The sequence below is a fragment of the Dermacentor albipictus genome, unplaced genomic scaffold, assembly GCF_038994185.2.
Source record: "Dermacentor albipictus isolate Rhodes 1998 colony unplaced genomic scaffold, USDA_Dalb.pri_finalv2 scaffold_14, whole genome shotgun sequence".
In the NCBI taxonomy this organism is placed as follows: Eukaryota; Metazoa; Arthropoda; class Arachnida; order Ixodida; family Ixodidae; genus Dermacentor; species Dermacentor albipictus.
In genome coordinates this window covers 449,564-467,992 of record NW_027225568.1, presented here as the reverse complement: position 1 = coordinate 467,992, position 18,429 = coordinate 449,564, and the positions used below count along the sequence as shown (strand labels likewise).

Genomic DNA, 18,429 nt, shown 5'->3' with positions numbered 1-18,429 from the left:
CAGGTGTAATCAACGCTCACCTGCCAAAAACGAAGCAAACGTTTAGTCTAGGACAAAGGTTTGCCGCTGACTGCAACGTTCCACGAAGTTGACGGCCTTTAAATAGTCGGTGATCGACGCCAGGGGGGCATTATTGGCAGGTCCAGAGCCAATGAAGTAAAGGATGGCTTGCTACGTCGAAACTGCAGCTTCCCCGAGATCCGCATGCGTAGATCAGTCACCAGGAACAGTTGCGAAGAAGATAGCCATTGAAGATACGGGCGGTTTTCCAGCCGATACTGTCCCACAGCTTGCGGAGCCTGCCAAAAACGAAGCAAACGTTTAGTCTAGGACAAAGGTTTGCCGCTGACTGCAACGTTCCACGAAGTTGACGGCCTTTAAATAGTCGGTGATCGACGCCAGGGGGGCATTATTGGCAGGTCCAGAGCCAATGAAGTCAAGGATGGCTTGCTACGTCGAAACTGCAGCTTCCCCGAGATCCGCATGCGTAGATCAGTCACCAGGAACAGTTGCGAAGAAGATAGCCATTGAAGATACGGGCGGTTTTCCAGCCGATACTGTCCCACAGCTTGCGGAGCGTGCCAAAAACGAAGCAAACGTTTAGTCTAGGACAAAGGTTTGCCGCTGACTGCCTGCGCTTATTGCGCAGGCAGAGATGCGCTTATTGCGATAATCCAGCCGTCACCAGTCAGAGTATGATCGGAGTATGCGAAAAGGGCAACCTACCTCCGGATTGGTGGGACCTGATGTCATCGGCCTCCTGACACCAGATCGGTGGGACCGGATGTCAGCAGCCTCCCAACACCGGATTGAGGGAAGTGGCTAAAGAATGATGACGCAAGGCATAAAAGGAGCTACGGACGGTGGGAGTGCAGGGCGACTGCCACTTCATCTTCTCGGTTTTACTTTGCATTTTCTTGTACATATGTAAATATATAAGTGTTTGTCCAATGTTCTGAATATCGGACCCAGCCTTACGTTCACTCACTCCTCCACGAAGAAAGAGGATTCCACGTCTTCGAACCCCGAGTCGCAACACAACACTAACGGAGCGGCGATAGCAGCAAACACAATCGGCCATTGGCGAAAATCTGCTCTCACAGTAAATTATGGGGTTTTGCGTGCCAAAACCACTTTCTGATTATGAGGCACGCCGTAGTGAAGGACTCCGGAAATTTTGACCGCCTGGGGTTCTTTAACGTGCACGTATATCTAAGTACACGGGTGTTTTCGCCTCCATCGGAATGCGGCCGCCGGGGCCGGGATTCGATCCCGCGACCTCGTGCTCAGCAGCCCAACACCATAGCCACTGAGCAACCACGGCGGATTCTCTGCCGGTCAAGGGCGTCGGCTTTTATACACAAGCCATCGAAGTTTCAAGATTAATCGGTGGTGCCCGTGCGTCTTCCAGAAAGTTCTCTACAGTTCGGGTCGCATATGCAATCAGATTACACAAGCTTCGATGACAACAAAACCATCGATAACATTCCAGAAACTTATGATACATGCGGGCGTGTCCCGCGCTGAGCGATAACAGTTGTTATAGTGAAAAATGCTCACCCGAAAAAAGATATTTAAGTACACGTGTCAGTATTCAAATAAGGAAACCAGTCTCCACATAGGAGATATTCGAGGTGAAATATGTGCCAACAAAGCGAGTGTTAGAGTGCCATAACACGCAAAGTAAAATACATGCCCCAACTTTCATAATATGTGCAACTACGTTTATTCTCCTGAAAGTTCCAGAAAAAATTATTGACTAACTTGGGCGAACTTTCTATAGAGAAACTACAATGGTCATAATCGTGTTTCTGAGCTGCTCTGCATGAGTGCCGCAGCCGACTTGTACCGGCGGACGCATTATAGTACGTCTATGACGTCGCGGGTGTAGCGGAAGGGAATCGGCACCCGTGCACTCCGATTCTCCAGCAGTTTTCGAAATCTCGGAAGCCAGGAAGCCACACCCACCGAGGCAAGCTGATTCACCTGTACGCAGTGCTTGTTGGACCGCAAGGAAGCCAACTCGGCCACCTTGATAAGCAAAAACGAGTGGAGCCAGATATTACCTCGTCAAATGTTTGCTGCAGCTCTTACAGCATTGAATGGCCTAGTTTACCGTCACTGTCCAAACTTCGAAGGCAGCATTTACTTCGAAGCAGTGCCTTCTGCTGCACTGATGGCCTCGAAAAAGCTTAACAGTGAAAGCAGCCCCACTTCGTCAGACGTATATTTTCAGTCTGTCCAAAATGCTACACGTGAGCGTTTCAACATACTCATGAGGTAATAGCGGCGGAGCGCCAGGCGGCCTCTAAATTTTTGACGCGCCTATATGCGCGGGTTTTAAGTCATGCTTTATTGACCCACTGACCTGAAAGACGATGTACTTGCAGTCCAGATTGGGCGGGTATCCTCCCGGGTAGTTTGGGCTGCGCACGTCAAACAGCCGGTTGGTCAGAATCTTGTCGCACTTGTGGTGCTCCCGATGGTGGCCATCACCTCCGACGCCCAGGGTCGAGGTAGTGAAGCCCCCCTGCAGGGGCCTGAAGGGCGGCGGCCGCGGCGACTGCGCCTCGTCTTCGTCCACGCACTCGACCTGGCGCAGCCGAATGCGGAAACCTGGTCGAGAGTTGGCAGCGTCCGAGTGGAAATGGAGTTGCTTCTCGTTCTCCTCAAAGTCGTACATGCCTGCGAACCATATAGCATGCGACGCTGTCACTCAAGCGCACAGCTAAAACCACCACAGAAACTACTACCTACCACAGAGAAGACTCATCGCGAATATGACAGGGCGAACGAAGGGAATATCTACTGCATGGACTAGCAAGTCCTAACGTTCCATATATAGGGTGACGCAGCTAAGTTTAGCCAGGCTCTTCAACGAAAATAAGATTGAAAATACGCGGTGCAAGACACGATTTCAAGACATACTGTATTCGGTCATGAGGTCTAGCAACATAACACTGTAGGCCTGATTATGACAATCGTTCTTGTTCGTTTAATAGCTTGGCTACAGTTAGCTGGAACACCCTGTATCGACTTTGCAATGTAGTTGAAGGTTGCGAATAAATTTTGGCCACGGCAGTTCACACGAGGCACCGAAGCTGCAGGAAACAGTCTGTTTTTATTGCGATAGCAACTATTAGCCCCGAGAAAGAGGAATGGCGCCCTCTCGCGAGTGACGTCACGGCCAGGACGCTGCTCGCTCCGGCTCGCTCGGCTGCCGTGCGCGCTCGTTCGCTTCGTGTATGCTTGGGATATGGGTGGCTCGAGCCGTACGTATTGAAGAATAAGTCGGCTTCTTTCAGCTGCCATACCTTAACCACAGTTTCTTCTTCAAAAGCGTGTGAGTCGAGAAACTTTGCGGCTTGGATATCGCAAGCTAAGTAGCGTTAAAGGGCTCTACTAGTTTTTGCAATGCATATATGCGCCGTGTCTATCGGTAAATTTTGACTAAAAAAAGAATATCTGCAAATTCAACGCGCGAAGTTGTGTATGATGCTTCGCTAAACACTTAACATTCCTTTAGTATTTAGCTATGAGAGGTATTGCATTTTAAGTGGAAGAAAAATTTGGTAATTGGCGTCAACATGTTATTCGATGTTAGAAAGACACTGCCCAGCGAAGCTGTCATCATGATTCCTATTACTCTGGTGTGTTGTTCTATTCAAATATGGCCATTCATTAATGCGTAAAAAAATAGTTAGGCGCGCATTTCTTATGAAAACGTTTGCTGCTACTTTCATCCCCCTCTGAAACAGGCCTCCAAAAAACGAATTGCTCATTGCTGCTAACACGACGGCGCGTCATGTAGAGTATTTACATAGTTAATTCACAAACACCATAGTAGCAATCACCTGAGAGAAAAGTTTCGTTGTTTAGATCGAGAGCCACTCAATTGAAAGTGATGAAATGTATCATAGTGGCCCTCAGTAGCCTTTATCGACAATATGGCACACCCCTGATCACGTAACGGTAGCAATCGACTGTCCGTATGGCGAGGCACGCTATGTTCGCGAAACCCATCAGTTCACTTCAACTTCGAATTTTTTTACAGCGCCAACTGGAATGGCTAAAGTATTCTCGAGCTACTACTACGCAGCTTAGATTGCCTACAAAAGGAAAATTCAAGCATCTTTTGTCTCACCATGTCTCGATCCAGCGTTATTTAATTATACAAACGGATAACTATTCACTTCGTAGGTACATAAAAGAGAACCTTGCAGGCTAATTTAAGTTTGCTCCAGTCCAATCGCAAACATTCATAAAGAAAGCACCACGAGCCTTGCATATACTTTCACTTGATTTCTGACCCTCCACAGGGGGAATTTCGATATCTTCAATATGTCCCATACTACTAGTCATTGACGCTTCGACTGCTTTCTGGCTGCAGCTATGCGGTCCAGCAGGCATACTTCACTAAAAAAATTGGGCCGAGCAGCCTGTGTCAGTTTGCCAAACAGATTCGTCATGTATATTCCTCAAGCAACAAGCACCAGTAAATTTCTCAAGTGAGCTTGATTTGATTTGATTTATTAATTTCCATTTACACACACACACATGTACAGAGGAGTGGTAAATGGAGGTGGATGAGGGAAAAAAGCCGCACAGACGCGGCTTGAGGTAACCTCACCCTCTTAGGTACAATATGGCTGCATGGGGTAACACATCAAGCGCCATATAAATTACATTTTTATAGTGGCCATAAAACATTGCAGTTATACAATATATGAAAGCACAGTGAAATATTTCCACGATAACAATGCAAAACACACTGCGGCATTGAAATAAATAAATGATATACACTTGGTAACATAGACAAAGAAAGAGGAACATAACATGCATTATTAATCATTAACAAACGCGCTCTAAAGAGGTGAGTTGAACGTGTGGCACGGAAAAGGGGATATATATTGGTACATTCCTATTTGTACTCTGTAAATAGCTGTAAGCCTTCATTAACTTTACTTCAAATTTCCGCCGCTTAAAAAAAATAAACACGTGAAGAACCGCCTAATGTTGACAAGCAGTTAAAGAAGCAAGTGAGGCGTGTAGAATCTAAGCTCCAGTATTAGTTAAGTCACCGTGCTACTGCCGAGCGTTTCTGTGAGGAAACGCAAAAATTCGATATTATACCATGAACTACTCGTCGTGAGCAAACCTGTTTTAGCGGAATAAAATCAACGTAACTGCTGTAGTAGTCACATATAGCCAGCTTTGTGACATACTTGTTGCACCGCGGCAGGTATGGTATCATAACTGGATTCCTATAGGCTATGCTTTTGCGATTGTCTATCCGCGTATGAAAAACCCGCAAGGGGCTGGTCTGCGTCGCTTCGGCTGGCACTCTAGCGTTGTCTTCGAGAGCTGCATTGTTGTCTAAGAAATTAGCTCTTTGAATAAATGTTCGCAAAGGAAGACGTCGTAAAAATATATTTGAGACGACCACCATAAGTATACAAGCAGAGAGAACGAGGGCGAACAAACGAAAACACCGCAGAAAGTGCCCGGAAAACGCCCGAACTGTAGCAGACGACAGGCGCGAGTCCGTGCCCTGACGTCACGCGAGTGGCGCTCGCAGCGCCGCTCGCGTTCGTTCTCGGGGCTAATAGGGCCACTGCTGGCGAATTTACGCCATCGTGATCGCCTTGATGTTCCGTATAAAGTCCTAGTGCTGTAAGACCCTACTACTCCCTGCGGCGCCGGATGCTGTGGGTGTGTGACATGATGAGCTGACATGTATAGTAGCTTGATGCGCACCGTCTACCCGCTCGCCCAATGTTCTTTGTGAAAGGTTGAGGGCTGTGGGCGGTCGCACACACCTTACCTTGGTGGTAATCTGAGGTGGGTATGAAAGTTACGTGATCCTAGATGGCTTGTGGCTTCGTATGCGCTGTGTTTTCGCGCTGGTAGTGTTGGAGGTCACATAATATCAAAGCTCGGAGACGTGTTGAAGCGAGAGGCCACACGAAGAATTCGCTAGCCGCTGCTGCCACGCTTCATCAGGTCAGCGCAGCGAGTGTTTGTAGTGATTGAGTGAGAACTGTTCATGCTTGCCTGTGGGCGCATGGCGTCATGTTTGTTAATCTGGTTAGTAAGCGTAAGTTTATTGTAGGTTATGATGTCAATACTAGTAACCTTAATTCGCATAGCTGTCTTATAACTTGCTAAAGCAATTTTTGCTTCACGCTTTAGGCAAAACTGCGTCTTTTTATTTTTATTCTTAACATTACTGAAATTTAGCCGCCATGGACGTATTGCTATATCGTGCTGGGCAGCCGAGCGCTGTAGCCGCTTGTGAATTCATCCTTGGTTATCGTTTGCGTTATCTAAAAGGTATACTAGCATTATTTACCACGAAAGGGACAAACACAAAGCAAGAAATGTAAACAACTACGGCACATTCCATATCCTAGTTTACGTTTCTTGCTGTGTATTCGTCTCTATAGGGGTAAACGTGCCCTTTAGTGGTTTCTAAGCAGCCGCGACGTATATAGACAACCTACAGAAGAAAAAAAGCACCACTACACACGGCGTTTATAGGTACATGCTTGTGCACTACTTAAATACTTTGTATGAGTGAGATATGATTGCCAAATTATGTAAGAAGAGCAGACAGATCGCCCCGAACACGAGTGCCCTTGACGTGCTACTATACTCTGACGGTGTAATTGGGACGGAGTGATAAATCGAAGGCGTGGTGGTAAAAATGATTAATCTAGTGAGTGCAGTGAGCAATAAGCATGACTATATACATGCGTACATTCACTCTGCAACTACTTGCTCTGGATGTGCACTCTTACAGTACATAGCAGACAGCGTGGAAAGTGGTGCTCGAGCCTAGAATCGGGACCATAAGTGCCACGAGCTCTCTTATTGCGCACCGCGCCCTCTCGGTGTCACTTCGGTTTGCCGCAGTCATTTGTACTGAAAGCTGATAATTGTCCTAGAAAACGTAAGCGGTCCCAAATGTCTGGCTCTGCAGCTTGTACTGAGGGCGCCCGTAGATAATTTGTGTTCTGCAGAAACGCACAGGAGAGGCAGTTTTGCAGCTTGTTTTTATTTATCTTTATTTATTTATTTAGGAATACTGCAGGCTTTAGAAGGCCCAGGCAGGAGGGGAAAGGCACATACAAAAAAGAAAAGACAATAAATTGACAAAGGAGTAAAAGAAGAGCTCCGGAAAAAATGTAATAGGAAGTGCAATTGCATAATGAGTCAAGCTCCTAAATAATGCATAGAGAGTGCAGTTACAAATTGAAACACTGTTTCACAAGCACAATTTCAAAGCACTGGAAATGTAATAGAAAAATAGAGGAATGCATAATTCAAAATTACTACACCGCGTAAATCAATAAATATTGCACAACGATACAAATTGACACGAAATTTCGTAAGAACAAGCACTAATATTAGATAGTAATAGACGCTATTGAGTCAGTGCTGAGAAGATTGTTATAAGGTAGGCTGTTCCATTCCGTTACTGTTCGACGGAAAAAGGAAGACATAAAGACATTGGTTCTGCCATTATAAGGCGTTAATGAGGCAGCGTGACGATGTCTTGCTCGGCGGGCAGTAATGGGTGTTGTGTAAGGTTCGGGAGAAAGAGATAGTTTATTGTTACTCAGTAAGACGAGAAATTTAAGCCTCTGAATTTTTCTTTTTAGTTGCAAAGACTGAATATTGTGTTCAGCCATTAACTGACTTGGGGAATCACTTGAGCGACATTTAGAGAAGATGAACCTTACTGTTTAACGTTGTATCGTTTCTAGCGCATCGATGTTAGTTTTAGTATAGGGATACCATACAATAGCTGCATACTCGAGTTTAGGACGGACAAGAGAGGTGTAGGCGATAAGACGGGTTTCAGAAGGAGCGTGTCTTAATTTATGCCTGAGGTAGCAAAGCTTCTTAAAAGCTGAGTCGCAAAGATGGGAGATGTGCGAATTCCAATTAAGGTTACTGGCTATTGTAACACCGAGGTACTTATATTCATTCACCTCCGTAAGAGGTTTAGATGCTAGGCTATAGTTAAAGACACTGTAATAATTTTGCTAGTGATCTTCATAAATACTGTTTTATCAATGTTAAGCTGCATATCCCAGCGCGCACACCAAGCTAGAATGTCTTGAAAGTTAGAGTTTAGAATAACTTGAGCTTGTTGGCAAGTGATCTCATTAAAGAGGAGACAGTCATCAGCAATTAGGTTTATTTGTACGGGTTGAGTAACGGTGTCTACAATGTCATTAATATATATGTTAAATAATAATGGTCCAAGAACACTACCCTGGAGAACACTAGAAGTGACAGGAAGGGCGCTGGAAGAGCAATTATCAACTACTACGAATTGCGTACGGTTAGAAAGATAAACGCGAAACCAATTTACGAGATGTGAAGGAATGTTGAGATGTTCAAGTTTTTCTATTGCTTTGCTTGCGATACAAGGTCAAATGCTTTCCTGAAGTCCAAAAGTATGATGTCAGTTTGCCCTGATTTGTCGATAGTGCTAGCGAGACAGTGAATTACAGTGGTTAATTGGGTTACAGCGGAGAAGCCCTTTCGAAAACAATGCTGCATAGGAGATAGAATGACTCTATCATCAAGAAATTTATTGATTTCAAAAGCAATAATATGTTCTAAAAGTTTGCAACAAGATGAGGTTAGTAAAATGGGACGGTAGTTTGCCACTAGTGATGGATCGCCTGTTTTTAGTATCGGAACAATATGAGCAGAAAGCCAGTTGTTAGGAAGCACCGCCGATAAAAGGGATGCACGAAAGATAATTACGAGAAAGCAAGATAGCATTTCAGCGTACCTGTGAAGAGACACGTTTGGTAGGTTATCAGGCCCATGAGATGATTTTGTTTTAATATTCAGAAGCATAGAAAAGACGCCAGACAAAGAAATAAAACTAAAATCATCGTTGTGTGCTACGCCACTCACACGAGCGGAAACGGGCGAGTTCGAAAAGACACTGTTAAAATAAGCATTGAACTGAACAGCGATATCTTGTTTAGCGACGACAGGATTGCCCTCATGCATAATATGGTCAACTGATATACTTCTTTTACTAAGATAACCCCAAAACTTGGAAGGAGCCGTTCTGATGAAGTTAGGAAGAGTGAACTGGTAATAGCGAAGTTTAGCAACACTGATAGCCTCATTTAATTTTGCTTGGTAGGGTTCAATTATGTCACGAGAAATACCGTGTCGTCTTAGTCGCTTGACCTTTCTCTTTATGCGCACTATGTCACGCGTCATCCAGGGAGTAGCTCTAGATGTTTTCTTGTTTTTATTTGGAATAAAGTTGCCAATACAGTGCGTACAAATATTCTTAAATTCATCCCAAAGCTGAACAGTGTCATGTCCCCCAAAGCCTCTCAGACGAAAGTCAAGATAATCCAGTATGCTCTCATCCCTGGCGCGTGAAAAATCTTTTACAGTAATAGTTTTAATAGATCTGAGAGGATCAAGGTAGCAAGAAAAAGCCACAAGTTCATAATCAGATATGCCATGTTCAACAAAGACAGAATAATTATCTACAGTCCGGATAATAAACACAAGATCAAGTATTGAGGCAGAAGTAGTGCTAATTCGTGTTGGCTCAGTAACTACTTGCTGCAAGTTGTGCATCAAGATTATGTTACGCAACTGCTCATTATTTATACTAACATCAGCGCTAGGAGTTCCGTGAATCCTGTCAACTCCCTAAGATTGAAATCACCTATGAAAAAAATTTTTTCGTGCACAAAAGACGCCATGTGATCACGCAGATCACTGAGAAATTGCGGAGTGGTATCGCGAGCGCGGTAAACAGCAACAATCAAAACAGAGGCATTATGGCATAACATTTTTAAACAGATCACTTCAAGATTATCAGGTACATATACTAGCAAGTAAACGACTTTCTTTTTCTTTCTGCGAGGTCTTATTCTTGCTGGAAGTCGAAATCAGTGATCCGACCGCCAATTTCGTCTATTCAGAAGCTCGTCTAATCTGGAAATACAATCTTGACAGTGGTAAGCTCAGCGTCAGCCTACTGATGCCAAGTATGTTTCGGATAGCATAAAACAGTGGGGCCATGACACCGCATAAAAAAAAAGATGCTATTCCTGAAAAATTACTGTTTGTACGCACAAGTCTTTTTACGCATTCACCCAATGCATTGACCGCAATGTCACAGTGGCTAAGAATCAAAAGCGCCAAATAGAATAGAAAAGGTCGAATTCAGAGGTGAGTATTCAATCGTGCTTTTGTAGCAGCACCAGTTTAGAAAAAAAAGAAAACTGTGCACAGTTCACTGGCGTGGCGCTGAAAGTGAGTCTGAGTGCTTCCCAAATTGTTGATAATTCTTCTGAAGATCCTAAGGCGTAGTCTTAGGTCAATTTTGTAGGCAATAAAACAGTACACGGGGCCAGTTGGTGGATACCAGCTTCGAATTGCAACGAAAAGTGGAACGCGGGTGCGACCTGTCCCTTTACTCAATTCTCAAGCAACTCTGAAAACGTGATGCTCTGTGTCAATTAAACTGGATCCGCAGGACGGGCCGGACCACGTTCCAGTCCGCAGGCGAGTGTGACATAGATAATATGCAACTAATCGCGCCGCTTGCTTCTTGTCTGCACCGGCCGCTTTAGCCTAGAGGCTGTGGCATGGCGCTGTTGAGCTCCAGGTCACAGGTTTGATTGCGGCCGTGGTGGCCCTATTCTGATGGGGGTTGAATGCAAAAAACGCTCGTGAGCCGTGCACTAACTGTACGTTAAAGAACCCCAGGTTGTCAAAATTAATATACAAAACCTCGCTACGGCATGCCGCTTAATCAAATCTTAGATTTGGCACGTAAAACGTTTCGAATTTAATTTAAAATATAAATTGTGTGCAGCATCATCTAGTGCGGTCCGTTGTGTGAATACACATCAGTCATGGGAAGCGAACGGTAAGTGGGCGGGCGGGCGGGTAGGTAGGTAGGTAGTGACGGACGGACGGACGGACGGATGGACAGACAGACAGACAGACTGACTGACGGACGGACGGATGGATGGACGGACAGAAATATTTCTCAGGGGAACTTACCAGATGTGTTGCGGGAGAAGATCCCACATAGGCGCTGTCCGTCAACATCCAGGTAGTCGTACTCGCAGTCGGTGCTGGACTCCACGTCAAAGCGCTCGAAGTTCATCTCAAGGCGGCACACTGAGGAGCTCATCTTGCGCACCGTGTACCTGCGTGGGGTGAACGAGGATGTACCAAGACGAGGGTTATCAGATGGCTAACATGAGCTGCCCAGTGTAGCGAAAGCTCGGAAAGACGCTCGTCACGTATATGATTTCGTCGCCGTCACAGTAAAGTGCTTCCCCCTGATGTTTTTTCAGCATAACAGAAGGCTGAGGTAATGCCGTAACTTGTGGAATGTTAAAAACTTTATTGATGCGAAAGTATCAAATTGCCCACTGAGCGAAAAAGCCGGTGTCTGTCTTCGACAAGTGAAAAACAGCACCGAAATACCCATTGGCTGCGACGTCACGTCACGAGCGCGCCTCGACTGAATAGAGCGGGCGAAATGGAACAGCTACTGATGCGCATTAGCGTGCCAGGTATCGCGTGAGGGGAAAGGGCATCGGCGTGACGCCTGGTCACCTTCGCTCTCACTCTCCGAAACCCGTGTTATCAACGTGTTCTTGCCGGGCAAGCTTTCGCCAGCGTTCCACCTGCGCCTTGCTAAGGCCAAATCAAAATGCGTCAAGCCAACACCTCCAATATAGCAGGTCTGTGCGCCCTCCTTTATGGCGTCATGCTACTTGTACCGAAATTTCCATTGTCAAGCCCAGTCTGATGAAAGAAGCGACGTCAAAATCACCGCGGCTGACTGGAGAGCATCCCCATTAGATTTTATGGCAGTCGTATCATGACGTCACGGTTCGAAGTGCACCGACCTTGTGCTATCTCGGAGGCGTTGGCCAATCGTCTCAATGCGCTCGGTTGCCCGTGAGGCGTTCATAACTCGAAGGACCGCTCAGCGGCCTTCAACTGGACATTAATGCTTTCACATTCACAATTCATGCATAAGAAGTACTTAATTGGCCTCGGAATCTTTAAGTGAAAACTGCATTGGAAGATCGGACACGGAAAAGCCAACTACATCACAGCATCAGTAATAGCCTCATACCCCTGTAAAATTTCATGCCAATCACTGCATGTGGCATCAGAGCACTCATCAAAGCCCGCTGATTCTTTTTCTCAAAACACCATTTTTCATAGTCACATCAGTCATGGGTTTGTTGTTTGGGAAAATACACAAGAATTTTTTACCGATACGGCACATTTAGAATCAACACATCCGCGTGATCACTATATACATCTAATTATCCTCTAATGGATGTTTCAGCATGCACAGCAATAAACAAAAATATACCCAGCTCAGTGATATCATGATCATCATTAGTGTCTTGCGAATCAACACTTCAAATATTTGTTTTGCAATAAATTCTGCCGTAGTTATTTCTGAATACTGAAATGTATAGTGTGCATTATGTACACTAAATGTACAGTTATGTGCGAGCTTTAAATTCAGTTGCCATCCTTAGCCTACATTAGCCATCTTGTGTCTGTCTAGCCTCTTTACGCTACTCAATTAAAATAGAAAAATCCTTCACATTTCGCTGGTGCTGGGCGGATTCAAACCCGCGTCCAACGGATTCCTCAAGCACAGAATTACGATGCATTGGAGCCTCGCCGCGAACCCTCACAGGCAGCGAGGAATCAATTCTCATAGTTATCATGCACCGGAAATTCCTAAGGCCATGCAGAAGCAGGGAGACTTTGTATACGCAGCGCCAGCTGGCGCAGCGTATCCATAGAGCAGTGCGAGACAGGAGCCGGCCACTGCACAGAGCTTTTAGATGACGCATTTCAGCGGTGGTAATACCGTGTCTTGCTATACAGAGTGTTTCAGCTAACTTTAGCAAGAATTTAAACATGTGCTGATGCACTCTAAGACGACGTGACCAAAGACATGTTGCTCCCGCTTCTATGTAGTTTGTCAGGATATTTTTTTGTATTTAGTTTAATTAGATAACTAGTCAAGGTTAATTAACCAACTTCTAAAGCCACATAGTTAGGCAAAAAATTGCAATTATAATGTTGTAGAGCGCTGTGCAAAACGTCTGACTACACAGTTTCTAACTTTCTATATATTAGGTATTTGTGTTTTTCAGCTTACTCTGGATGCCTCCGAAATAATAATAAAAAAAATACCCCGTGACATAGTCGCTTGCGCGTCGCGATTGCAGCCCTCCCAAACTGTCTGCGTTTAGCATTTAGCAGGGCGTGCTTCCGCTTAAAAGGCGACAGGGCAGTGACGAAAGCGTTCGCTGTGCAATTTATGCCAGCGATGTGCTTCCCTTGCGGCCATAGAGTTTCCTACAATATTATTATATGAAACTCTGTGCTTGCGGCGATTCTTGAGAGCGATAAGCAGATGCTGCAGCAGCAGCACTCCCAGCTAAATGCTATGTTCATTTGTGCGCGGAACGCTTGGCATCAGTGCAATCGCGACGCGCATGTGGGCATGTCACGTGGTGTTTTTTTTTATTTCGTGGGCATCTGCAATCACCTCAAAAACACTAACACTCAACAGAGAGAAAGAAAAAAACTGGTTATTCAAATGTTTTGCAAACCACTCTACAACTTTCAACTTGGATTTTTTTTCCTAGCATCAACAACACCAACTGCGGGAAGAGAGTGCACGATTACGTCAGGGACTTCCTGAGCAACAGAACGGCGACGGTGGGGCTGGGCGAGCTGAGAAGCAGCGTCTTCCCCACGCCGTGCAAGGGCACACCCCAAGGATCCGTCATATCGCCCGTCCTCTTCAACGTGGCAATGATTGGACTGGCAAGAAAACTTAAGGAGATCCGAGGCATCCAGCACGCGATATACGCCGACGACGTCACAATCTGGGTCACCCAAGGATCCCTCGGAGAGAAGCAAGAAAAACTGCAGGAAGCGGCGACCTGCGTGGAAAACTACACCAGAGAAAGGGGACTGCGATGCTCCACGGAGAAGTCGGAGCTCCTCAGGGTCGGCAAGCACCCAACGCAAGCTACACTGGAGGTGACCCTCGAGGGACACAACAACCAGGAGAAGAACATGATTAGGATCCTGGGCATGTGGCTACAAGGCAGCCGGAAGTGCAGCCACACCATTAGCCTGCTGAGCAAGGTGGCGGAACAGGTGGGCCGCATGATCAATAGGGTATCCCAAAAGAGATACGGAATGAAAGAAGACACTCTGAAGCTAGTCAACAGCCTAATTGTCAGCCGAGTCACGTACTCCCTGCCGTACCTCGTGACGACCAAGGCAGAAAGAGAGCAACCAGACACCATCCTCAGGAAGGCGTACAAGACGGCTCTGTGTCTACCGAGAAACACGTCGAACGAGAAGTTGCTCCAGCTGGGCATCAGCAACACAGGCTCTGCTGGGTATGCAAACCGCGAGACTCAGAGGCAACCGTACGGGACGAGCACTCCTGAGGAGGCTGGGTCGGGATACGAGCGGACTGACAGACAGATACGCGGACGTACCGGACCACCTCAGAAAAACCATTAATGGGGGACCACTGCCAAAAAACATGGATCCCAACTTACACGAAAACAGGCGAAAAGCTAGGGCCGAATGTGTTGAGAGAACACTAGCCCAGCCACTCAATACAGTATACACGGACGCCGCCGTATATCCACACGGAAGAGAACGCGTGGCCGCGACGGTAGTGGTTAATAGGGAAGGAAACCCGATCACGTATGCCACAGCAAAGGTCGCTGGCACAGCGGAGGCCGAGGAGACTGCCGTAGCGCTGGCGGCAGCGGAAGGTTATAGAACAGGCCGATCTCTCAACATACTGACGGACTCAAAAGAGGTGTGCAGAAACTACACAAGAGGCAGAATCAGCAAAACTGCCCTCAGAATACTCAGCGGAGCCACCTCCGCGGAGAAGGAAAAGCCCCGGCACAAACTAATCTGGATCCCGGGTCACGTAGGCATAGTGGGGAACGAAAGGGAAGACAGCCTAGCTCGAGGTGAAGCGTTCCGAGCTGGGTGGTCGAATGCCCCGGAGACCCGCCTACAGGCTTGCGAGGGGGGATACGCAGAGACCCTGAACTTACATAGAGGAACTAGAATTAGATATCCGCCACCACACAAAGACCTCTCAAAGGAGGAAGCGACCAGCTGGCGCAGACTACAGACAAACTCCTTCCCCAACTTACACGTGCTCAATAAGATGTTTCCGACACAATACAGGGCCACCTGCCCTTGGTGCGGTGCCAAACCTACACTCTACCACATCACCTGGGAGTGCGAACGCAACAAAGCATTCCACAAACACGAACACCCGAGTGCGGAGCAATGGGAGAGTCGGCTCACCAGCAGCGAGCTCACGGCCCAAAGGGCCCTAGTGCAGCACGCGAGCGATGCAGCGAGACTCAGTGGAGCCTTGGAATAGGGGCCCACCCTTGCTGAAGAGAAGTCTCAAGTCGCCAGCGCCAAGAAGATGAAGACGACGGAGACCTCGTAACCGCGAAACTCTCGAAAGACTCAAAAGTTTTCCCTCCCTCCCTCCCCTCCTAGCTTCGTTGCTTCAGAAGTTGGTTAAATAATCTTGACTAATTACCTAATTAAGCAAAATACAAAATAACGTGACACACTACATACAAAAGTAGGCAACACGCATTTGGTCGCATTGTCTTACAGTGCGTCGGCATATTTATAAACTCTGGCTGAAGTTAATTAGTTGAAACACCTTATATAACATGCATGCTAATCGCATTGACGATCGACAATCATAGTGAGATGGGTTCTACCGGAATTTATTTGTTTCAGTTTTTTATGTATACACGATTACCACTTATGCTTTGCAATACTTATTTCTTCTTGATTTATTTTGCTGTTTATTACCTGCCATTCTGCTGTTATAGTGGCTGTATTGTCAGTATTGTGTTCGGTTCTCTATTGCTGTGTGTGCCGACAGCAGTAGTATTCACCTGCACATAAACTAGGTACACTTCAGCCGCCTTGTGTTCCTTTCACGGTGCCAGCTCACAATGTCACAATAATGTGTTAATGTTTAGGATCCCAGTGCAACGTTTCATTTCTGGTTCCTTTACCGCATATTTCATTACGTGCATTTCGGTAAACAAATAATATTTTTCAAATTCTTAAATGTATTTGCATGCCATGATAGGCAGAGACATGGAGCGCCATTTCTCGCCCTCTCGATGACGAGGTTTCTACTTGCCTGCAGTCGAGGTTGTTGCCGTAGTTTGCCGGGTAGTTGGCGCTGAGCAGCATGGCTTCGGGTTTGTGGATGGTCTCGTCGCATTCGCCCTCCTCGTCGCCCGCGGGAACTGCGCCTCCTCCGGGTGTCGAGGCCGGCTCGTCGCACTCGTTCTGCCGGACGGCGATGTGAAAGCCGCGGTCGCTCTGCGAGTCGTCCGTGTGGAAGCGCATAACCTTCTGCGGCTCCCGGAAGTCCATCAAGCCTGCGACGTTTTACGTACGCTGGAGGGTCGCGCGTTGATCCGTCTGTGGGCCCAGCGAATGAATGACTCGCGTGCGCCACACCCGCGGAATGCAAACATCGGAGTCTTTCTGCTGCCGCGTCGCGCGCAACTTTCCGTTCTACAGCACATTGCGAACATGTTTGCAAAAGGTGACATGCCTTGAAGGCCCTATTTTCCGCGTGCTCCAGTTGCACCAACGTCGACGAGCTCGTTGATGCCTCCTTCCCCCAATTAAGTTTCCAATGCACTCAAGAAAAACCCAAAAAGGCAAAGGTGAAGGATGCGCTGCGCTGAGTTTGTATGTCATGATGGCATTACCCGATAAGCGAGGGCTACGATACGGAGTAATGGATGTGAAAGTGGAGTGTCGGTATATTGCATCAAAGCGATTCTAATGTTTGTCCTGGTTTTTTCCTTCAATTGCCTTTCCGCATGTTACGACGCAACGCAGCCATCTTTATGCCCGATAAGGCAAAGCATCTCAGCTAACGTGGGCAGAGTATTAAAGAGATGACCGTATTATGTGAACAAATGCAAGTAGATGTTTTTCTCAGTTCAGCTGAGAAGGCACCAGTAATTTTCTACCGTAGACGTTTTGTTGATGATATTTTCTTGGTTAGTTAGAAGCAATTATTTACCTTGTAATTGCTGCCCAAATGTACAAGACGCCAATAAATAAATTGTACACAGCTACAGGAAACATCAAACAGTAATGTTTTCAGCAAGATAGATTTAGTGCGTTTACTTTTGCCAACTGAAAAAAAAAAGACCCGTAAAGAATGAAATACACCACGTATTACGCATCCTCCCGCACAACGGCACCCTCCATCAGGCTCACTGAGAAACCACAGACAAAATAATACAAAGTTGTATCGCCCGGAAAGGCGAAGCATTGATTACAATAGCAAAATCAATAGACAAACATACGAAGCAAAGTTGGCAGTTTTATCGGCCGTATAAATTGCACTGCACTTTCGCTGCCTAACTAAATTAACATCCATGCTGTGACGTGCGCACAGGCAAACATGGACAGATCTCACTCTATGATAGCGGACACTCGCGGTCATGACGCTAGCGTAATGAAAGGCACCAACAGCGGCGAGCGAACGCTGTGTGCATCCTCTAGGTTTAATGCATCTCCGAAACGTGAGATTAAGAGACCACCCAACACTGACGGCAAGAACACAGCGCACGCGAAGTCAAAAGTTATCTCGGCTCGCACAGTTTTTGTACCCGCTGCAGATTACCTCCAAGAGTGCGGACGCACTCAGTCACGTCACACGCCGCCGAGCAGCCGCGTTCTGCCTCCCGCGTTCCCCCTCCCCACCCCCACCTTTCGCACACAACATTGGCCGAGTGGGAAGGTGGCGTGCCAAGGCAACACCTCCTAAGGCCCCACTGCTCGGCGAGTGACGTCACGGAGAAGAGGCCGGCGGCGCGCTTGGGGATACGGGTTGGATGAAGGAATCGCGGCTTGGTTCACCTAGCAGCAGTATGCTTCCACTGACTACTCCACACTTTTTCTTCAGTCGAAACTGAGGAATGAGCAGCAGAACCCTTAAAAAGCATTTATTTAGAGCCACAGATACAAAACAGCTTTGTAAAGCTTGTGCAGGTATTGATGCCGGCAGTGTTTTACAGCGTCGCGGTTTGTCGTCTTTGTAATGTGCGTATTTTGTGAGTTATTATTATTATAACCCACACTTCATACATATTACTTCAAATAAATTGAATCCATAAAAGCTTTTCCTTCTGTATTTTTGTACTTATGGTTTTTATGGCGCGGCAGTGATGAATGTAACGCACTCGATTAGCTTCACAACTGCGTATGAACAATTTTATTGGGGACACATGTACTTATTCCAATCTAGATTAT

General features: G+C 46.5%; 1 protein-coding gene across 1 annotated transcript in view; it reads right to left on the bottom strand.

Moving 5' to 3' along the window:
* Positions 1-18,429, bottom strand: part of LOC135914757 (cubilin-like) — a 294,278-nt gene that overhangs the window by 117,456 nt on the left and 158,393 nt on the right. Inside the window, exons 13-15 of the mRNA XM_065447679.1 lie at positions 16,289-16,532; positions 11,071-11,219; positions 2,369-2,685 (exon numbers count right to left, since the gene is read on the bottom strand). Coding sequence (XP_065303751.1) covers positions 2,369-2,685; positions 11,071-11,219; positions 16,289-16,532 — 710 coding nt within the window. The remainder of the gene's footprint in view (positions 1-2,368; positions 2,686-11,070; positions 11,220-16,288; positions 16,533-18,429) is intronic.